This window comes from Trichosurus vulpecula, chromosome 2 (genome assembly GCF_011100635.1).
Source record: "Trichosurus vulpecula isolate mTriVul1 chromosome 2, mTriVul1.pri, whole genome shotgun sequence".
In the NCBI taxonomy this organism is placed as follows: Eukaryota; Metazoa; Chordata; class Mammalia; order Diprotodontia; family Phalangeridae; genus Trichosurus; species Trichosurus vulpecula.
The window spans coordinates 70,540,076-70,561,852 of record NC_050574.1 but is presented as its reverse complement, the minus strand read 5'-3'; the positions used below and the strand labels follow the sequence as shown (position 1 = coordinate 70,561,852).

Here is a 21,777-nt window from a genome sequence, read left to right as displayed (position 1 = left end):
TAAAGAAGTATCAGCCTTCAAAAAGTATTTCTAGTCTTTACTGTATTAGTAGCATAGCAGTAAAGCTCACTGCCTTTGTATGTTATCAGTAACCTGAGGAAGTACTTAAAGCTATAGATCATAAAAATTTTACTTACCGTGTTTCTTTTAGAGCTAATGTAATTTATCAAAATATTGGTAAAGCAATTTTCAAACTCAAAAGTGTTATATAATATCAAGTAGCATTTTTTTTTTGGAGGGGGGAAAGCAGGGCAATTGGGGTTAAGTGACTTGCCCAAGGTCAAACAGCTAGTGAGCGTGTCAGGTGTCTGAGGCAGGATTTGAACTCAGGTCCTCCTGACTACAGGGCTGGTGCTATCATCATCATCATCATCATTATTATAATTATTATCATTGCAGGCCTTTGCCTTGTTCTGATTTGCCTGTCTATATTTAAAATTATAACACGTACTTATATGTATACATATTATATTTTCCTAATAGAAAGTAAACTTCTTGAGAATAAGAACTTCGCTAAAGATACACATAGCAAGTGCATAGTCATAGGGTCCCTTTTTTGTGTCTTGTACCCTTTAGGCAGCCTAAAAAAGCCTCTGGAGTCCTCAGAATAGTATAGCTTATTTTAAATTTACAGTTGAAGAAATTGCCAGGTTTCAGTTAGATATCAGTGAAAACAAAGGTGTATTTTTTTTTCTTATCCTGAATTGTGTGCCTACTGAAGTCTGTTTTTTCGAGTCCAGACTTTTTATAGCTGAGGAAATGGAGGCCCAAAGTGGTAAAGTGACTTGCCCCAATCTTACAATTAATAAATGTCAGAGGCAGGGTTTAAAACAAGTACTTCTCATTCCATAGTCGGTAATCTGTCCATCTGTTCAATAATTTGTGGTCGTTTGCATTAAATACCACCAAAATAGGTATCTCCCTTTTTTTTTCCTACCTCATTTTGCAGATGTGGGTAGCTCTTTAATTCTAGCCTTGCTGATTTTTGATGAATTCAGAAGTGGTTGAATGTCTGGACTTAGAGAGTAAACACTAATGATTCGGTGTCAGCTTGGAAGGTGATCTCTATTGGATCTCCCTAGGGATCTCTTTGGGTGTGTTGTTTAGGGTGTAGTGTTTTAACATCTCTATTAATGACTTGTATAAAAACATATAGCATATTTATATAATTTGTGGAAGATACAATCTAGGAGAGGTAAATAATACACTAGATGGAATCAGAATTTGAAAAGGTCTTAGAGGTATAAAACATTGAGCTAAATCTAAATTAAGTGCCTACTATGTGCCAGGCACTGTGCTAAGTGCTAGGGATTAAAAAAAAAAAAGGCAAAAGACAGCCCTAGAGGAGCTTACAATTTAATGGGTGAAACAACATGCAAACAAATATATACAAAGCAAGCTATGTACAGGGTAAATCAGAAATAATTAATAGAGAGAACGCATGGAAATTAAGAGGGGCTATAGAACGGGATTTTAGTTGGGACTTAAAGAAAGCCAGGGAGGTTAGTAGTCAGAGTGGAGAAAGGAGAGCATTCCAGGCGTGGAACAGAGAAATACCCAGATCTGAGAGGTGGAGTGTCTAGTCTAAGGATCAGCCAGGAGGCCAGTGTCACTGAATTGGAGAATACATGTTGGAGAGTAAGATGTAAGGATTAAAAAGGTAAGAGGGGCCTTAATTATGAAGAGCTTTGAATGCCAAACAGCTGATTTTGTATTTACTCTTGGAGGCAATAGGAAGCCACTGGATTTGGGGGGTGATAGGAGACAGTGATGTAATCGGACCTGTGCTTTAGTAAATTCACTTTAGTGGTTGAGTGGAGGATGGATTGGAGTGGGGAGAGCCTTGAGGCAGGCAGACCCACTGTTGGCTATTGGAATAGTCCAGATGTGAGGTGATGAGGCCCTGTGCTAGAGTGGTGGCAGTGTCAGAGGAGAGAAGAGAGGGCTTATTCAAGAGATGTTAAAAAGATGAAATAAAAACCTTGGCAATATATTGGATATGGGGGGTGAGTAATAGTATGAAATCTAGTATGCCTTCTAGGTTGTGAAGCTGAGGGACTGGAAGGGTGGTGTTGCCCCCTACAGTAATAGGTAAAGTAGATTAGAGGGTGGGGAGGGGAGGCTAGGGGAAAAGATAATGAGTCCAATTTTGGACATTGAGTTTAAGAAGTTCTGTTTTGGACATTATTGAGTTTTAGATGTTTACTGGACATCCAGTTTGAGATGTCTGAAAGGCAGTTAGAGATTCAAGATTGGAGATCAGCAGAGAGATTGGGGCAGGAAAGACTGATTTAAAAATCATCTGCATGGAGATGGTAATTAAATCCATGGGAATTGATGAGATCTCCAAGTAAAATAATATAGAGGGAGAAGAGAAGAGGGTCCAGGACAGAACTCTGAGGGATACCTACAATTAGAGGATCTAGCAAAGGTGACAGAAGGAGTGGTCAGATAGGTAGGACACCCAGGAGAGACTGGTATCCTGAAAGAGGAGAGAGTGGTCAACAGTGTCAAAGGCTACGGAGAGAATGAGGATTGAGAAAAGATCATTGGATTTTAACAACTAAGAGATCATGAGCAACTTTGGAGAAAACAGTTTTGGTGGAAATAAAGTCAGAAGCTGGATTGTAATAACATGAGAAGAGAACAAGAAGAGCGAAAGTGTAAGCACCTGTTATAGATGGCCTTTTTGAGGAGTTTAGGAACAAAAGGCAAAAGAGACAGAGGACCAAGGATGGCAGGATCAAATGAAGGGTTTTTTTTTTTTTTTTCAGGAAGGATGAGACATGGGCATGATTTTAGGCAATAGGAAATGGGCTAGTAGGGAAGGAAAGATTGAAAATAAGTTTAAGAAAGTGGGGAACACAGAGGAGGGCAGTCTGTTGGAGGAGATGGGATGGAATGGGATTGCTTGAACAAGTGGAAGGGTTAGCCTTGATAAGAAATGAGGCTGCTTCATCATGTGAAATGAGGGAAAGAGGAGAGGGTAGGAGAAGGCTTCTGAGTGACGGGAGATTAGGAAGAGAAAAATGAGGGAGTTAATGGTGAATGACCTCGATTTTTTTCTGTAAAACATGAGGCAAGGATCTCACCTGAGAGAGCAGAGGGAAGAGGAGCCATGGGAAGTTTGAGGAGGGATGACAAGGTTTGGAAGAGCCGCTGAGGAGAGTGGGACAATGAGTTGATAAGGGAGGTATAGTAGGATCGCTTAGCCACAGTGAAGGCCTGGTTGAGTTATAACAAATTTGTCGTGGGCCTAGTCAGAACAGTTGCATGATTTTTTTTTTCTATCTTTATACAGTAGCATGTGAATGAAAGCAACAGATGGTTAGAGCGATCAAAGACTCAAGCATAGGTGGGCATGTACTCAGCAATATGATAAAAGAGTTAGGGATTTAAGAGAGGAGGACAATATAGAGTTGAATTGGTTCATCAGGAAGTCAAGATGGGGAGAAGAGTAGAGAGCGGGTAATGAAGAGTAGATGGATTGAGTGAGAATGGAGCAGTCAAGGGATTGGCAGTTACAGAGCAGATGAAGAGTAGGGTTGTATAAGGGAAGGCAGAAGGAGAGGTAAAAAGCTAATAGATTATGGTTGAGTAAGGGGATTTCAGAATTCTTGAACATGGAGGTTCTGGGAAGATCAAGGGTATGGTCATCTTTGTGTGTGGCTGAGGTGGGGTAGAGAAGTAGCTCATGGGAGGCGAGTAGGTCAAGGAGTACTGAGTGGCTAGGATATTTGAGGGAGAATGTGTATGTTTAAGTCCCTAGTATGAGGGCAAGAATTGGAAAGGAGACAGAATTGTAAGGCAGATTTTGAACTCATTGAGGAAAGAAAGGTAGTGGTGACCTGGGGGTCTGTAGCCATCAGCTACCAGGATTTTGATTGAGTGGTAGATATGAATAGCATAAGCCTCAAAGAAGAGAGGTTATTGAGTGATGGAGACAAGGGGAGAACCTGAATGTGGTATTGAGGAGCAAATAGAATAAACATACAGTCCTGGGTTCAAATACAAGCTTTACAAATACAAGATTGGAGAGTCATAGCCAGATAGCATGTAATCTAAAAAAAAAAAAAAAAAATCTAGAAGTCTTAGCAGATTGCAAGCTAAGTCAGTGGTGAGATGGGAAATCCAGAAAATGAATATTATATTAGTCTGCTTTGAGAGAGGCCTAACTTTCAGGAATAAGAGACAATAGTCTTATTATAACCCTCCATTGTTAACCCACATCTGGAGTAGTGTTCAAGCCTAGGTACCACCTTTTAGGGAAAATATTGATAACTGAGAGAAGGGTGAACATTGTGTTAAAAGACCTCAATTGGGTCTGTGCAATAGGATGATTGGCATGTTTAGCGAGAAAAGATATCTTTCAAGTTCATAATAATAAAGAAAAGTTTTTAAAAAGATAGAGAGGAGGTAACAATGTTATATGCATTTGAAGGGCTATGGTGGGAAAGAGGGATTGGGTTTGGTCTCTGACCTCAGAAGGATAAACTAGAAACATTGTGTCAAAGTTGTAACAAGAAACTGGTGGGCTTGATATAAGGAAAAACTGTAACAGTAACCTAAAAGTGAAATAGGCAATTCGGTGGTAAGGTGGATAGGGTATATAGGTTGGAGTCAGGAAAACTCATGTTCCAGTCTGGCCTTAGACACTTAGTAACTGTGTGACCCTGGATGAGTCAATTAACCCTGTTGGCCTCAGTTTCCTCATCTATAAAATGAGCTGGAGAAGGAAATGCAAATCACTCCACTATCTTTGCCAAGGAAACCCCAAATGGGGTCACAAAGAGTTGGAAACGACTGAACAAAAAACAAAAAATGAAATGAGTGTCTTGACAAGTAGTGAGTTCACATCTTAACTGGAGATCTTTAATCAAAGGTTTTCTTATAAGGCATGTTTTAGAAGGGATGCTTTTTCAGGTATTTCTTAAACTCACTGATAGTCTATGATTCCTTCTCATTCTGAGAAATCATCCTCTGTTTAATGCATGAATCCTCGTGCGTTGGCTTCTTCGGTTCTCCCCAAATTACTTTGATAAAGTCAGGCCATTGTTCAGAGTGCCTGCCATGTGCCCGCACTACGGAAGATACAAAAGAATACACTTATAATTCTCCCACTCTGTCACTGGTTATGTTACTGTCTTTTGCCTAAGTTTAAAGCATCCATTTCATAGACACGAAACTTAGAGATTAATTAGAGTAACCTCCTTTGCTATTGCAGACCTGAAGGGAAAGATTTCAGCATTCATCGACTTGTCCTGGGCACACACACATCAGATGAACAGAACCATCTTGTGATAGCCAGTGTGCAGCTCCCCAATGATGATGCTCAGTTTGATGCCTCTCATTATGACAGTGAGAAAGGAGGTAAGATTCACAGTATATTTTGCTTCCAGCATTTTATTTCGTGAATTTTTGTAAGAGTGGTGGGAAACACTTAACAAAATAAAATATACTAGTAATTCTTTAGATTGAGAAAGCAAAATGTCCTGTATCCTTGTTGGTTTACAATAGAGTGAAAAGTTTAACTGTCCACTTGAATGTACCTTTACCTCTGTGTCATAGAAGTGGCCCCCCCCCCCCCCCCCCCACCGCCAACACCCAATCCTGGCGTAATAATAGCAATAAATAAGAGACAGACACCAAGTCAGAGCTCTGTTTAGATTGGTTTTTGTCTGCTGGTGAGATTGGAGATGTCAATAATATATGTTACATTGTCCAATACATAAACATTTTAAAATGTTTTAATGTTAACGACGGCCATGAGAAATAGGTAAGGTAGGTAGTATTAACCCAGTTTTTTAGATGAAGACAATTTGGCCAAGAGAGTTTAGAATTAATCAAAATTATAAAATGGCAGAACCAGAAAAGAACGTATCTTGACTCCCATTTGATGTTCTTTTTGTTAAATGGTGTGGCTAGCAGTGTAGGAAGGGTTAGTAGGTGTGCAGGCATCCCTTTAATCTCTCCTGAATTTTCATATTAACTCAACAAAGTGTTTATTTAGCCCCTGAAGTGTACAAACCAGCATGCTGTAGTTTTTTTATTCTATTTTATATTATCAAGCTACAAACAACAGAGGAAATGAGGATGCAAACATCTGTTTGGATAGGTTGATAATCTGTATGACAAGGAAGGAATATATGTCTGAAGGAAGTTAAGCTTATAAGGAAAGTACAATGTGTATTCACTAAAAGTCAACCATTGAACGCTATCTTATTCTTATTGACCATAAGATTTTAAGTACTTCTGATGTATTACATTAATAGCTTTCCCTTGGGAAGGGTAGAAGTTGAGTCAATTGTCCCAGACTGAAGATGAATTTGTTTGCCCGCATCTCTAGTCTGAATAATATTACATGTTGAATATTCCATATAAGAGGTGTGTATTGATCATAATCCATTCTTTCATCTAAGGCATGTGCTTTCTACTCTAGTCCTTTGGTAGGCATTCTTTCCTCAAAATAATTGTACAATTCGACTTTCAATTCTTGGGTTAGCAGTGTACTGCCAAAAGGAACTCTGATCAAGGTCTTTCTATGTGTGTCTTGGTCATGGGCCTCTAGCCAAAGCAAGTTTGTTATCGCGTGTGCCTGAAAATTGTTCTGAGTGCAGTTTGGTGGTGAACTCTGCCAAATCTGAATTTTTGTAGTCTTACGTATGTTACAACAGCTTAAATGTTTTTATATTTCCCATAGTTTCTTTTACTTTTCATTTATTCGCCTTTTTATTCCTTTTTCCCCCCTCCTGGGTTTTGGAATTCTATTCCAGTTTCTCATTATTGTGTAGAGGTTAAGTTCTTGAAAGCTAGCCAATCTGAGTACAAGCCCTGATGGTTTTGTAGTGGACTCTGGCATAGGGCCAAATTAGCTAAGTGTACATTCATTCACTAGGTGAGCATTTATTAAGTACCTATACTGTACTGACCCTGGGGTGATATAGAGACAAAATCAGGGAGTCCCTGATGCCAAGGAACTGACATTCTCCTGGAGAAAATGTGCACAGTAATTTTGGCAGGGGGACAGGAAGGACACTAGCAACAATCAGGATAGTGCTTAGATAGGACATGTCACTTGAGCTCACTAAGTCTTGAGAGTAGCTAGAGGGACTGAAGTGGAAAATGAGGACAGAGAGAACATTCCAGTCGTGGAGAGCAGCTTGTAAAAAGAGATCCAGAGAAGGGAGGTGGAGCGTCATATATAAGAAGCAATGAGAAAACCAGTTTGGCTGGGACATAGAGTGTGTGAAAGGGAGTAATGTGCAGTAAGGCTGGGAGGGGGACTAGAGTCAGATTGTGAAGGGTTTAAATGCCAAACTAAGGAGTTTTTCTTTTATCCCAGAGGCATTGGGGAGCCATGAAAGTTTTTTAAGTAGGGAAATGACATAGCAGGACTGTGCTTTCTGCTATCTCTTTTGCATCTGCGTGGAGGATGAATTAGAGGGAAGAAACTGGAGGCAGGAAGACCAGTCAGGAGGCTGAAACTAGCATGGAAGCTCTGTGAGGGAAGGAAGGCAGGCATGAATGAAAGACATTAAAGAGGTAGAATTGAGGGAGAGTAGAGGATGATTTACATTGCCAACCTAGGCAACTAGAAGATTGATAGTGCCCTCAAAAGGTAGAGGGAATTTAGAAGAAGGGAGGGCAAATTTTCAGCGGAACATTGGTTACCATATGATGATGGGAATTATTGAGATAGTGTGGAGGAGTTATAATCTGCCTAAGTGAAGGGAATATCCATACTGATGAAATTACTTGTCTTTTTAAAAAAATATTGGTGTTCTAGTTTTTATTTTTCCTATTTTTTAATGTCAGTTTGAGCTTTCATTTATTCATGAGCTATTTCATTTAAAATTTTTTTTTACTAAAATAGTTATTTAGAGCCTTATAAAGCTAGAAGGGTAACCTGTGTTTTATTGGCACCAAAACAAAACCTTTAGCTTTCAGTGGTAGTTTAGTGTCTATACTAGGGTTTCTTAAACTTTTTCCACATGCGACCTGTTTTCTCCTTTGCCATAGTTGGTTGGTGTTGCATGGCCTGAGGGCATGTGCAGTGCAAAGTGGTGTGCTTTGTGTGCAGAACCAAGGCTACAGTGAAGTTGAAAGATGCAACAGGGTCAAGTGCCATCAGAAACACCTCAGATTCATTGCCTGTTTGATTTTTAATTTTTAGGAGTTGTGGGTTCAAAAATCTTTTACTCTTGCCAGTTTTTTCTCAGAGTCGAGATCCACGGTTAACAAGTGCTGGTTGCAAGAGAGTTTTAAAATAGGCTTAAGGTTTAAAGAGATGGAACTGTTTCTTGTGTCCTTGTGGTCTTAACCACATGTGTCTTTCACTTTCTTCTACTCTATATTGGCAGTGGACCTACCTTGGTGGTTCTGTTTGAGGTTTCCTTATAATTAATCTAGCTTCTTGGATGGCTCTAAGGAGGGCAGCTTTTGATCTCCCAGAGCAACCAAGTGGAGTCTTCTGGCCTCTCTCCAAGGTCCTGCAGTTGATTAGTGAGGGGATAAAATAATGGGTTGACACCTACAGCCTTCTAGACCTCATTTGATTTCAGGTAAATAGTAACTGTCAATTGTATAAAACATTTTCAAAGAAACACTAGTAGTGAAAGTAGTGAAAATGTGAACACTGACAAAAACAAAAAAAATAAAAGTTTTGCCTTTGTGATTAATAGAATGCATATGTTTATAGTGGAAACTACCAATAATTTATTGAGCTTAGGTGGAAATTTTCACTCCAGATAAAGAACTGTTTTCTTTTAGCATCATGTTTTAGTATTCTTTCATCGAATATTCTCTCTGGTATTTAAATATCCTCTTCTGTGCATATAAGAAATTAAAGGTTTATGCTCTGTATTTTTGGCACTTTTGCAGGTGACATACCTGCACCATTATCTGCTAGATATGAAAAAAAAATGGAAAAGCAACTGGAGTTCAAAGAGTTTTTATTGGATTAGTTAAATATTGTGTAGTCACCAAAATTTCCCAGAACCCACTCAGAAACCAAATACCAGGTTGTCCATAGCAGACAGAGTAAGGAGGGGGTGAGTTTACATGTATGTGTAGCACTCATGATTTATGTCATAAGAAGGAGGTGAGACTAAAGTAATAACAAATTCTTAAGCCAGAAAGTCTGTCTCAGAACTTTGTAGTGGCAGGATTCCCTTGTGCATTTTTTAATTTTCACTTGTTGGAGTGAGTGCTAACATATACGTCATAAATTATCTTGCACTGAAAGGCCTAAATTACAGAATCAAAGTAAAGACTGGACTCTGACATTCCCTGCTAATGTATACTGTTTATGCAAAAAAACAGCTGAAAATGGAAACCTCAAAAGTAGTTTGCTGCTAATGTATGTATTATGTTTTTAAAAAGTGTTTTGGTTTTTTTAAAACCCTCAGTGTTAACTTTCTACAGTGAACGTTTCTTAACTGATTTAGTAAAGATGTTAATTTTGGAAGTGATATTTTGTTAAAAAAAAATTTTTTTTGTCAAACAAAAGTAACTTACTCAATGGGTATCCGCAGGAATCCCATAGGAAACCATACACGTGAATGAGCATAGTCTCTGCTCTGTCATTCCAAAGAGTGAAAGTTAACAACATTCTTGAACGTTATTATTTTGCTTACATACCCTTGCAGTTACAATTGTAACTTTTAAAAAAGACTTTGGCCTCTTTTTTTTTCCTGGTTTCAAGCAATAAGTTAAGTAGTTGAATAATTTAAATATATCAAAGTATTTTGAGACTTTGAGAACTTTAAAGACCACCTGCCTACGGTGTAAAAGCTGGCTGGTAGTTCATTTGATAGAATTGCCTTTTGAAGTGCTGTAGCCTTTTTAGTTTGTGACTAAGTTAAATATCTGTAGTTCTGAGGTGACCTTGTCTCTGGTTTATACTTTACTATTTTGTTTTTATGTTTTAAATAATAGACAATAAAATTTGCATCATAGACTAACTTCCAAAATTGTTTGAGGAAAAATAGTTTTGTTAACTTTTATTTGTTTTCCTTTTTATATTGTACACAGGTAGGAAGTTGTGGGATATAATTGCCATTTCGTTGGATTTAACTCTGGAGGGGAAGACAGGGGCCTGAGTTTTTACTGCTTGTTTGGCATTTCTGAGCACTGGTCATAGGAAAAGCATCTTATGGGACTTTAGCAGAAGCTAAGGTCAGGGTAATGGTGGTAATAAGGCTGGGGGGGGTTGACTTTGAGCAACGCCAGAAATGTCCAGTAGAATAGGAGTTTCTCGAAAGCACAAAACCTTTGTATCTCTAGCACCTAGCCTGAGTTTTGCATTTGGGCAGGTACTTGGTAGGTTGAGTGCTTGTTAAATTGAATCCTCCTGTTTTACATAGGAAAAGACTGGGGAACCAAAGAAGAAAAGCATCTTGGCGCTGGCCACACCTCTGCCCTTAAATCCAGTCTTCTCTCTATACTGGATTAGTACTTCATTTTGAAGCCTGGCAAATCCAGGGCACACACAGGGCCAGAACATCCAGCTTGACGATCATGCCAATATGTGAGATACTTACGTGTCTCAGTGCTGCCTCTGTACGCTTGGACTTTAGTTACATAATAACCGGAAAATAATTCCTCTGCACCAGCCTGTGGAAACTTGTGAGAGGACCCGCCCCCAGTGTTTCAGTGACCATTGTCCCGGATCTAACCTCAAATGGGTGTATGTATGCATGACTTATAAGGGTGTGTGTGCTCGTCCCAAAAGATTCTTTAAAATTCATCTTTGGTAGAGAGTCTACCCAAGGAATTGGAGGCCTTCCTCTGGTCTTGTAGGAAAAGAAATATATTGCTGCTTTTTGAAAAAAAATTTTTTTTATATCTTTTTAGTGTTTTTTACATCACTAGAATTTATTCTAGTATCCTTCACTTTCCACGCTCTCAAAGAGCCATTTCATATAATAAAATAATTTTTTTTTAGTTAGATTTTTTTATTTTTAGTTTACAGTACTTAGTTCTATATGTTCTTGAGTTTCAAATATTCTCCCCCCACCCCAAGACGGCATGCGGTCAGATATGGATTCTGCCTAAACCTTCGCATTAAAATTATTTACACAATAGTCAAATTGCAAAGAAGGATTATGACCAATGGAATGAATCATGAGAGAGAAGAAACAAAACCAAAAAAGAAGAGGGAAAAAAACAGTGAGCAAATAGTGTTCCTCAATCTGCATTCAGATTCCACAGTTCTTTTTCTGGATGTAGCTAGCTTTTTCTATCATGAGACCTTTGGAGCTGTCTTTGAGCCTTGTATTGCTGAGGAGAGCCAAGTGTATCAAAGTTAGTCATCACAGAATCAATATGTCTGTGGTTGTGTACAGTGTTCTCCTAGTACTTCTCTTCTCACTTGGCATCATATCATGTAGGTCTTCCCAGGTTATTATGAAGTCCATATCTTCCCCATTTCTTATAGCACAATAGTATTCTATTACATTCATATACCACAACTTGTTTAGCCATTCCCCAATTGATGGGCATCCCCTTGATTTCCAATTCTTTGCCACCACAAAAAGAGCTGCCATAAATATTTTTGTACCTACAGGTTCCTTTCCCACTAGCCCTAAGAGTGGTATTGCTGGGCCAAAGGGTATGCACATTTTTATAGCCCTTTGGGCATAGTTCCAAATTGCTCTCCAAAGTGGCTGGATCTGTTCACAACTCCACCAACAATGTAATTAAATAATATTTTTAAAACATCAAAGCTGATGGTGTGACCTTGGACAAGTCACTTCAACACTGATTGCCCTGCCTTCTGCCTTCCAAAAAGAAAAGCTTAAAAAAATCAAAACTGATCAGTGCATCTAAAAATCTGTACACTATAGTATACTATAGTGTATAGGACACTATACCTGTGGCCCTCCTACCTTGGTAAAGGGTTGTGAGATGATTATTTTGTGGTGGTCATCATTTTGTGTATTGTTTACTTGCAGTTTATTCTAAGCACAATAATATCCCATTATATTTCTGCACCACAGTTTGTTTAGCCATTCCTCGGTGGAGGTACTGCCTCTTATTTTCCCTTTTTGGTTTTCTTCTCATTGTATGAGAGGGTGCACAGATAGGTTGTGTTCCATGGTGGGAGGGCTGACTCTGTCAGTGAGATCAGAAATGCATTGAAGTGTATTGATCAGGTCCTGTCTTTGTTTTCTTAAACTACAAGAAAAAGGTGAACATGCTGACGTTAACATTAATTTGGCTTTAAATGGCTGGTATGCTGTGTCACATAGATTGATACATGTTTGTAGTTTGTACTTGTGAGGGCTTTTTTAAGCAGTTGTATAATCCGTAAAGATATGTAGCTTTGATACCTCTAGGACGTGCTTACTGGATTTATATCAGCTAGGATTATATAACTTGGAAGTTAGGGAAGTAAATTTGGTCATGGTAGTTCTGTTTCTGTCCAGCAGGGGGAATAAGTATTTATTAACAACCAGCTATGTCCAGGGCTAATCACATTATAATTAGTATCTCATTTGAGCTGGGTGCTATTATTATCCCCATTTTACAGTTGAGGAAACTGATGCAAGCAGGTTTAATGACTTGCCTAGGGTCACACAGCTAATAAGTATCTGAGGCCAGATTTGGAGTCAGGAAGACTGTCTTTATGAGCTCAAATCTGGCCTCCAGACACTTATAATAAGTAAGTCACTTAACCCTGTTTGTTTCAGTTTCCTCCTCTGTAAAATGAGCTGGAGAAGGAAATGCTCCAGTATCTTTACCAAGAAAACCCCAAATGGGGTCGAAATAGAGTCAGACATGACTGAAAATGACTGAACAATAACTTCCTGACTCCAGGCTTCCCCCCCCCCCCCCCCAATCCATTGCGCCACCTGCTGCCTCAGGACAGCAGAAAGAAAAAAAAACTGAGTTCTTATTTTTATGAATTGATGTGCATATAGATTTATAAACAGAAAATACAAATTGAAATTGTCAGTAATTGGAAGTTACTGGGGGAAAGAGTAGTTTTTGATAGCTATTTTCATGTGCTTAGCATCTATTAGACTTAATATCTAACAATAATAATAATAATACTAATATGTGACGTTTCTCTGGTGTTTCACAACTTTTCAGATGTTTTCATCTGATTTCTTAAGAGCCTTCTTTTTGTGGTAAAATTGAGTATTTTTGATTTTTAAATTATTAATTTTCAACATTTAACATTCACTAAGATTTTCATGATTTTCTGGTATGATACTGGGTACCTGGAAGCTAGCCTTGCTTATATCTTTGTTTAGCACATGTATAATATTTTTTTCTTGCTTTGACATCCTCCCAGTAGTTTTTTCCTGTATTTACAGAATTTGGAGGCTTTGGCTCAGTTAGTGGGAAAATTGAAATTGAAATCAAGATCAACCATGAAGGTGAAGTAAACAGGGCCCGTTATATGCCCCAAAATCCTTGCATCATTGCAACAAAGACTCCATCCAGTGACGTCCTTGTTTTTGACTATACCAAGCACCCTTCAAAGCCAGGTACGCTCTTTTCCATGTAGAAATGCCTAGTGCCAGAGGAAAGTTCTCCAAATAATGAGTCACTATGGGATTATGTTGCTCCTTTCAATCTAACCTAGTTGCTAATTATTCTTTGCATAATTTAGCATCTTGTGTTCTGTGTGTGGTTAGGGATTCTTCCCTTCTGTTTAAAAAAGAATCTTCTGTAATCAAAAGGATGTTGGCATTTCTGTCACATATGCATTGCATGTTTAGTCAGGGTGTTCTTGGTGGGAGAGGGTTACTTAATGAATGAATATCTTGGATGAGAAGAGAAGCTTTCAAAAAAAAATAGTGAATTTCTTGGCCACGGTCCTTCCATTGCCCAGCATAGGCTGAAAGTGACAAGACTAGTTTATCCCTTTGCAGACCCTTCTGGGGAGTGTAACCCAGACTTGCGTCTCCGTGGACATCAAAAGGAGGGCTATGGGCTGTCTTGGAACCCAAATCTCAGTGGACACTTGCTTAGTGCATCAGATGATCATGTGAGTATCTTGCCCATCCCCTGAAACCTCCCTTAGTGAGATACTGAGATCAGTCATTTGTATTTTTACAAGGAGTGTGGGTGGGTGGTGGTGAGGACTCCTCTATCTAAAAGTTTTTTACTTTTTAAGACCATCTGCTTGTGGGACATCAGTGCAGTTCCAAAGGAAGGTAAAGTAGTGGATGCAAAGACCATATTCACAGGACACACAGCAGTAGTTGAAGATGTTTCTTGGCACCTGCTCCATGAATCTCTCTTTGGATCAGTTGCTGATGATCAGAAGCTTATGATGTATGTAGAATTTAATTTTTTTTTTTTTCATTTTCTCTCATTTAGATAACTTACACACTTAGGCAATCTTAAACTTGCTATTTTGCTCTGTTTCTTCCCTCTGGCTGTAGCTGGGACACACGGTCAAACAATACTTCTAAACCAAGCCACTCAGTGGATGCCCACACTGCCGAAGTAAATTGTCTCTCTTTCAATCCGTATAGTGAATTCATTCTTGCCACAGGATCAGCTGATAAGGTAAGGTGCTTGGTTTTTCATTTCTCTTACCAAAATGCATAGAATGAATTCTTCCAAAATTCCCTATGTTGAATAGGCTGTTAGGTCTTTTAGGGAATGTAGATTTATTTATTTATTTTGTTTTTGTGTTTGTCTACCCCTTTTTGTGAAATGATTTCTTTGCTTCTCTTCTTATATCTAGACAGTTGCATTGTGGGATCTTAGAAATCTGAAACTAAAATTGCATTCCTTTGAGTCACATAAGGATGAAATATTCCAGGTAAGAATGATTGCTTTACTATTGGGGATCTTCCCTGGATTTTAGGTAACAAAACTCTTCCATTCCAACTTTGCATGACAAAATGGATTCCCACGGGAAGTTTTCCACTTGTGAACAAGAACCAGATTCTCTTGTCCCACATAAATAAACCTGCAGAGGACTTTCCTGGAAAGGTTTGTAACTTTTAATTCCCTGTGATAGTGTTTTGAAAAAACGAAGTTCTAATTTAATTTTTCTATACTAAGTCCTTGCTTTTCCCTCGTTGTGATATGAAGGTGACCCAAAGGTTGTAAAAGGCTGTGTCAACTCGAGCATGTTTTCTTCAGGTGATACAGCCTTAGAACATCAGCCCAGGGATGTACTTCATTTATGTTTTCTGTGAACAAGCTTCATTAAGTACAGAGACTAATTTACCAAGTTGGCCACAGCATTAGGAATTTTTCAGCTACAATGACTCTTAAGACACACTGCTAACCTCTAGAGGGATCACAGTCCATGTCATGAGTTATTACTTGACACCAATGAAATAACAGCTTCTTGAAGTGGTACTGAGTCAGATTTGGATGTGCTTGCATTTGTGTTGGAATCAGTTCTGCTTTTTTTTTGTTTTGAAGATGTTGTTTGTGAGCAGTGGAAGGAATTACACTTTTTCAAAAGGCTTTTTCCCTAGGGATGGGACTTTGGCTTAATTGTTTGTTGTTGTGTTGTTTTGTTTCCTGTGAGACTATCCAAGAGAGAAGATCAAAGAAGGAAGCTGTTGGATTAGTCCAGATGTAAAGTGATGGCTAGAAATTTAAATCCGTTTGGATAAATAAACATTAATGGCCACATCAATATAAATTATTAATGGCTGTAGACAGAGGTTGAAACATTTGAATCAAGCCAGATGTGGTCTCTAGCCTGAAATTGTTCATATTCTGAAGAAGATAAAACACCTAGACCAGAATATTAAAGAGAAAAGAAACTGGAGAAACCACATTTCATTTCTAACTAGTACTGCATAACATTTATAGAGCAGAGACCAGGGAGAAATTAATAAAAACAGATAATCTAGAAGAAAATGGAGAAACAGCAAAAGGATTTTTGTGCCAGTTTTCAGGCATATGTAATTGCATGTGTTTAGAATATTCATTTGTTTAATTGGGGTAGCCTCTGGGAGTTTCTCTTTATTAATTTATGCCAATCAGTCTATGGCTGATGTTTGAAATAAAGTTTGGACTTTGTTCTACCCTTCTCCAGTGCTTTTCTCTCAGTTCATGGCTTAGCTATTGGTGCTTTGTGCAAATTGATGATCTCCACTGAGCATCTAAAACTGCTTTACTTCTAGCTCTTCGTTATACTGATTACAAAGGTTAAAAGACCTATTTTTTTTCCTCACTTCTAGTTATGTAGTCCTAGACCAGCCACTAACAAATAAATATAGATAAGCAAAACAAAAATCCACACATTGGACTGAAAAAATATTTAATTTTTTTTTTATGTTGCTTCACATCTGGATTTCTACTATATAATCTTCTAAACTGTACTACTTCCTCTTTTCTCACTCCTCTCCTGCCTGCCCGTCCCTTCCTCCCAGTTCACTTTAAAGGCAACCTGGCGTAGTGGTTAGAATGCTGGACTTGGAGCTAGGAAGACCTGGATTCAGACCTTTTTATATATGGCATGAGCATGTAACCATAGATCAGTCACTTAATTCATCTGAGCCTCAATTTCCTTATTTTTAAAATTAGGATAATGCTTATAGTACCCATTTCACAGAATTGAAACACTGTATATAAAGCACTTTGTAAACTTGAAAATAAATTGAAGTCCAATTCTGATTCAGAGTATCACTGACTAATCATTCTTAGCACATTCATTAGGATCATAGACTTAGAACTAGAAAAGAGGACTTTAGAGATGATCTAGACCAACCATCTCATTTTATTGATGAGGAAACCTGAGGCCCAGAGACATGAAGAGATTGACCCCAAAGCACATAGGTAGTAGTAGATCTAGAAACAAAACCAAGTCTTTTGACTCCAAATCCAGTGTTCTTAACCCTATAACATACTGCCTCTGGTTCAAAAAACAGCAACACCCAAAATTTGCAGTAGTTCACTGTTACCTCCTTATATAAATTTTAAGATCCTTTGGCTCTGTTTTAAGCCCCGTTGGTGAATTAATCCCACAATGCCTGTCCAATTTGTATTTATTATCATTTTCCTAGCCCATACCATGTCTGGTATGGATGTTCTGATCTCTTCTTTGAGCCATTGAACTTACTTTGTTCGTTTCCCCATTCTGCTTTCCTACCCTTCTATCCAGGCCCGGATTAAGCCCTACTTCCTTCATGAAGCTTTTCTAGAAAGCTATTTCAACCCTCATTGTTCTCCATAAATTATATATAGTGTTGGCTGTTGCAAGACTAACAGAACATAGAGTAGGTGTATGGTCTTTTATAAAACAAAATTATATAGACCAGAACACAAGACTTCGGATTTCTTAATGTAAAAATGCCTTTATTCTTCTGTGGATCCATGTTCTTAGCTGGGTGGATCCTTTTTCCACTAGTCCATCCATCCACCCCTTTGCCATAGTGGGAGTGTCACCTTTGTTCTTTATAAAAATAAACTAACTTTTTTTATTAATGATCTTGTTTTTTATGTCACCGGAATTTCTCCCAGTAACCCTCCCAGAGAGCTAGCTAATAACAGACATCTTTTAAAGAAAAAGAGGGGGGCGGGAATCAGCAAGACCAAGTAGTACATCCAGAAGGTCTGAAAGTATATGCTGTAACCAACTCCATGGACTGCCCCACCCCAGCCATCCTTTTTCTGTGGAGCCTGGGTTGTTTTGTTTGTTTTTGTTCATTCACTTTGGATTTCTTGTTGGTTTTATTGTTGTTTAGATTTTTTGGTAGGCATTGTGTATATTGTTGCCTTGGTTAAGCTTATTTCACTCTGCATCAGTTGTGTTGATCTGTATGTGGTTTTCTGTATTCATTGTTTCTTACACCCAGTAAGGGTCTATAGTATTCATGTACCACAATTTGTTTAGCCATTTCCTGGTTGATGATGCCATATATATACTTTCATAAATTATTTGTAACTAATCCACTGGTAGAGGAGGTATCAGAACGTTTCTTCTTTATTAGTACCAGTGTTCAGGTTGTCCCCCTGTCATCTCTTACTGTGTGACTGGCTGACTTCCTTTCCTTATAATATATTTTTTTGATGTATTTATACCACATCTCAAATACAAGCTTTGTTGGTCCTTGAGTTTCCCATAACTTCAGTCATAAGGAGAGTATTGGTATTAAAAATAGGGTTTTACGTCAAGGAGCATCTTGGGATGGCTGATAGCACTGTTTATTTTCCTAAAGGCAATCCAGCCCCTCAAGCTCTGCCACTTTCTCAGTTCTGAACCCAGCTTCACTGACGGTCCCAAATGGCATGTATTGCTATACTAACTTGATGGGCCACCACCGATGCATATATTGACTGCATAGTATTTATTCACTTGGACTTTCCTGTGTGGAGTGTTGAACTGGTCTCCTTTAAGTGGCTGTAGATTTTACTGAGGAGGCTTGTGATATTCTGGGGCTTGATATAATCAGCACAATTTAATCTACAAATAGGAATGTTTAAAAGACCCTAACCATCTGTAGAGAATTTCTTCTATTTGGAATTTATGTAAACATCTCTCTTGACAGTAACTAACACCTTTTAATACTCAGACTTTTTTTTTTGCCTTTTTTTATGCCTTGCTTGATATTGACAATTGCAGGATTGTTGAACAAAATTATCTGTGATTGCCTGTCCCAAGGAATATTATATCATATTAACATAAGCATAGCAGATGCCTTGTTGGAGGAGAATCTTAAGGCCACATTTCACCCTTTAAAAAAAAAAATTTAAGGACCCTTGATGTTTTGTATTGATATGTTCAATAATGATTTCTTCTGGATTGCCATTTCTGCTAAAAACATCATTCATGATTTCTCTTTGGATCTTTTGACTTCTTTGGGGGAGATTTCAAAATAGAATTATCCCCACCCGCACTGATTTTTTTTTTAAAGTTTTTTAAGTTTATATGGCTTAGGTGCATTCACTTTTCCAAATTCATCTCAAATGTCCTCTTAGCACAACAGGTACTGAGGTCCAAATTGTATTGCTTCAGAGGTGAGAAACAGATCTAAAAATACTAGCTAAAATCTAAAAACATTTATTCCACTTTGCTCTTAATTATTGTTGTTCTTTCAGTTTCTCTCTCTAAATGTTGTTGGAAGGATCTGGCTCTAGTTCATTCTCTCTAAATGTTGTTGTAATGCTCAAGCTTAGTTCAGTCTTAAACGCTACTGTAGTTTACTTTTAATTTTAGAGTTTGATTGAATACACCATTCATCTAAAATTGCTTTTAGATTCAAAGTGGGTTCAAATCCCACTTCAGCCATTTGGTGTTCATGTAGCTTCGGATGAATCACTTTACTGCTCTGGGATTCATTTTTCTCCTCGGTTCAATGAGGAGGTTAGGTTTGATGACCCGTAAGGTACCTTCCAAGTCTAAAATCCTATGACCTAATTTTAAAATCTGCATTGTTCTTCTATTTAAAAATATTTAGAAAACTTGAGTTTTTTTCTTCACCAAGCTTCTAATTCTTACTGTTCCTGCTTCTTTCTTTCCTTAATTCAGGTTCAGTGGTCTCCCCACAATGAAACTATCTTGGCTTCCAGTGGCACTGACCGCAGGCTAAATGTCTGGGACTTGAGGTAAATCATTTGGATCATTTCAGTTTTTGCTATCAAAATAGATTTCCATTTACACGTCTGTATGGTGTGAAGCTTGTTCTAATTTGTTTTATTCCTGTAGTAAAATTGGAGAAGAGCAGTCACCTGAAGATGCAGAAGATGGGCCACCAGAATTATTGGTAGGTGTCTGTAATCAAAGTACTCTGAACTATCCAATAACTTGGTTCTGTTGGCTTTTAATATGTAGTTTTCCTTCTCTCAGTTCATTCATGGTGGTCACACTGCCAAGATATCAGATTTCTCCTGGAACCCCAATGAACCTTGGGTTATTTGTTCTGTATCAGAAGACAATATCATGCAAGTCTGGCAGATGGTGAGTGTTTTTCATTCTTTTGGATGGGGAGTGGGGAAGTGGAGAAGCAGGTATTAGATCGGCAAGGTAAATGAGCCAAAGTTTATGTTTGTCTTTCTAAAACCTTTTGTCCCTCACCTGTCTAGTAGCTAGAGGAAAGCTGGAAGATAGGAATTTGTTCTCCAGGCTTTTCCACTGACAAACTTTGTGGTCTTGGCCAGAGCTTTTAATGTCTCAGTCCAGATAATTCTGCTTCTGAGAAGACTAACGAAAGTATTGCTGAAAAACCTTGGAAAACATTGTTACAGTAAACACACTAAGTTGCAATGTCTTATTGAATGTATTAAAACACTATTTAATAGTGAAATAAAACTCCTGAGTATCTTAAGTTCTTTTCATTGTGTAGATTATGACCCTAATTTTAAGTGGTCAGTTATTAAGGAATTATGCCTTGCTTTATCTAGTCAGTGTGTCCCTTAAAAGTTGAAGGTAAATTTAATTATAACATTAAATCGAGGAGCTTTCAACATAAAGGGGCCCCAGAGTATGTTTTTCTGGGATGCAAATGAGTACCCCCTGATTTATCTGGTTTATAAATTGGGGTTTAGAGTAATAGCTATAAAACTAAATAGACCTGAAGGTATTAGTTATCTGGAAGAAACTGGTGAAGCTCGTATTTAGAAAAATAACCTGATACATTTTGGTGGGAAGCTTGTCTTAGAGAAAAATCCTATATTCTTTCTCTATGTGCTCCTAACTTTTGTTGTTGTTTGGGGCAGGCTGAGAACATATACAATGATGAAGACCCTGAAGGAAGCGTGGATCCAGAGGGACAGGGGTCCTAGACATGTCTGCACTGGTGCTGATTTTTAGACTCCCCTTTCTTCCCAACCTGAGATTGATAACACTGGTTTTGAGACAGACTTTTTTTGTCCAGACATTCTTCTATAGGTACCTGTTAACCCAGAGAGTGAATGATTTCTGACTATTAACTATGAGGGGGGAGGGGGGCCTGATTCAGCGGAACCACAGACCCATATTTAATTTTTTTTCCAAGAGCTTTTTATGAGCAAATCCAGTTCTAAAATCTGATTTAGCCACAGGAAATGGACCATGAGTGTTTTATTTTTCTTCCTGTGCTATAACTACAAGTTTTTCAGGCTAATTTAAGTAAAATTAGAATGGGGTAGGATTTATATCCAAATGAGGAGTCTGAACCACTGAGGTATTAGCATTGTAAGATGTCTGAACTGTTTTCCTTGTTTATAGAGATTCAGAGACTAAAATTGGCATGGCTAACCTTCTAGGGTACAGATCATCCCTGTTACAGACTGGCCTACCCCTGCTGGTTTCCTCTGCAACCAGTCAAAATTTCTTATTAAATTTTTGTTGTTTTATTTAATGTTTCCTTTTCTTCCCTAGTGACTGTTTACTCCCTCCTTCTACTTCTCATCTGGTGGAGGACAAACAGCCATGTGAAATGTTGTAGCTGTACCTGCAAAATATCTTTGTTCTCTTCATATAGTTTTGCTCTCTAGTATATTTCTTGAGCTATGTTTTCATATTATTTTTTTCCTTTCTGTGAAATTTTTTTTAACTTGGGACCACCAGGTTATAAAGAAGGTGTATGTTTTTACCTGACAGATATACTACTGGTAGACTACCCAGTAATCTGAAAACAGAGCAATTGGTAGCTGACATGGGCTTTAAAATTCTGGATGGCTTTTCTTCCTTTTTCCTTTCTTAAAAAAAAAAAAAAATTTCCAACAAACCCCACACAATGGAATTAGTCCTTGACCACTCGTTTTATACGATGTCCTTTGGGGTAACTTGTCCAACCAGCAGCCTGTTAATGTCCATGACTAACTGTAAGTGCTTATGATGGAATAAATTGTTTTTCTACATAAAAA

General features: G+C 38.1%; 1 protein-coding gene across 3 annotated transcripts in view; it reads left to right on the top strand.

Moving 5' to 3' along the window:
* RBBP4 (RB binding protein 4, chromatin remodeling factor) overlaps nt 1-21,777 on the top strand; it is a 25,173-nt gene extending 3,396 nt beyond the window's left edge. For all 3 annotated transcript variants that reach the window (XM_036742765.1, XM_036742767.1, XM_036742768.1), the window contains exons 3-12: nt 5,225-5,370; nt 13,323-13,496; nt 13,884-13,999; nt 14,129-14,289; nt 14,400-14,526; nt 14,708-14,785; nt 19,460-19,536; nt 19,637-19,694; nt 19,778-19,888; nt 20,647-21,777. In XM_036742765.1, the coding sequence (XP_036598660.1) occupies nt 5,225-5,370; nt 13,323-13,496; nt 13,884-13,999; nt 14,129-14,289; nt 14,400-14,526; nt 14,708-14,785; nt 19,460-19,536; nt 19,637-19,694; nt 19,778-19,888; nt 20,647-20,712 (1,114 nt within the window). In that variant the 3' untranslated portion in view covers nt 20,713-21,777. The remainder of the gene's footprint in view (nt 1-5,224; nt 5,371-13,322; nt 13,497-13,883; nt 14,000-14,128; nt 14,290-14,399; nt 14,527-14,707; nt 14,786-19,459; nt 19,537-19,636; nt 19,695-19,777; nt 19,889-20,646) is intronic.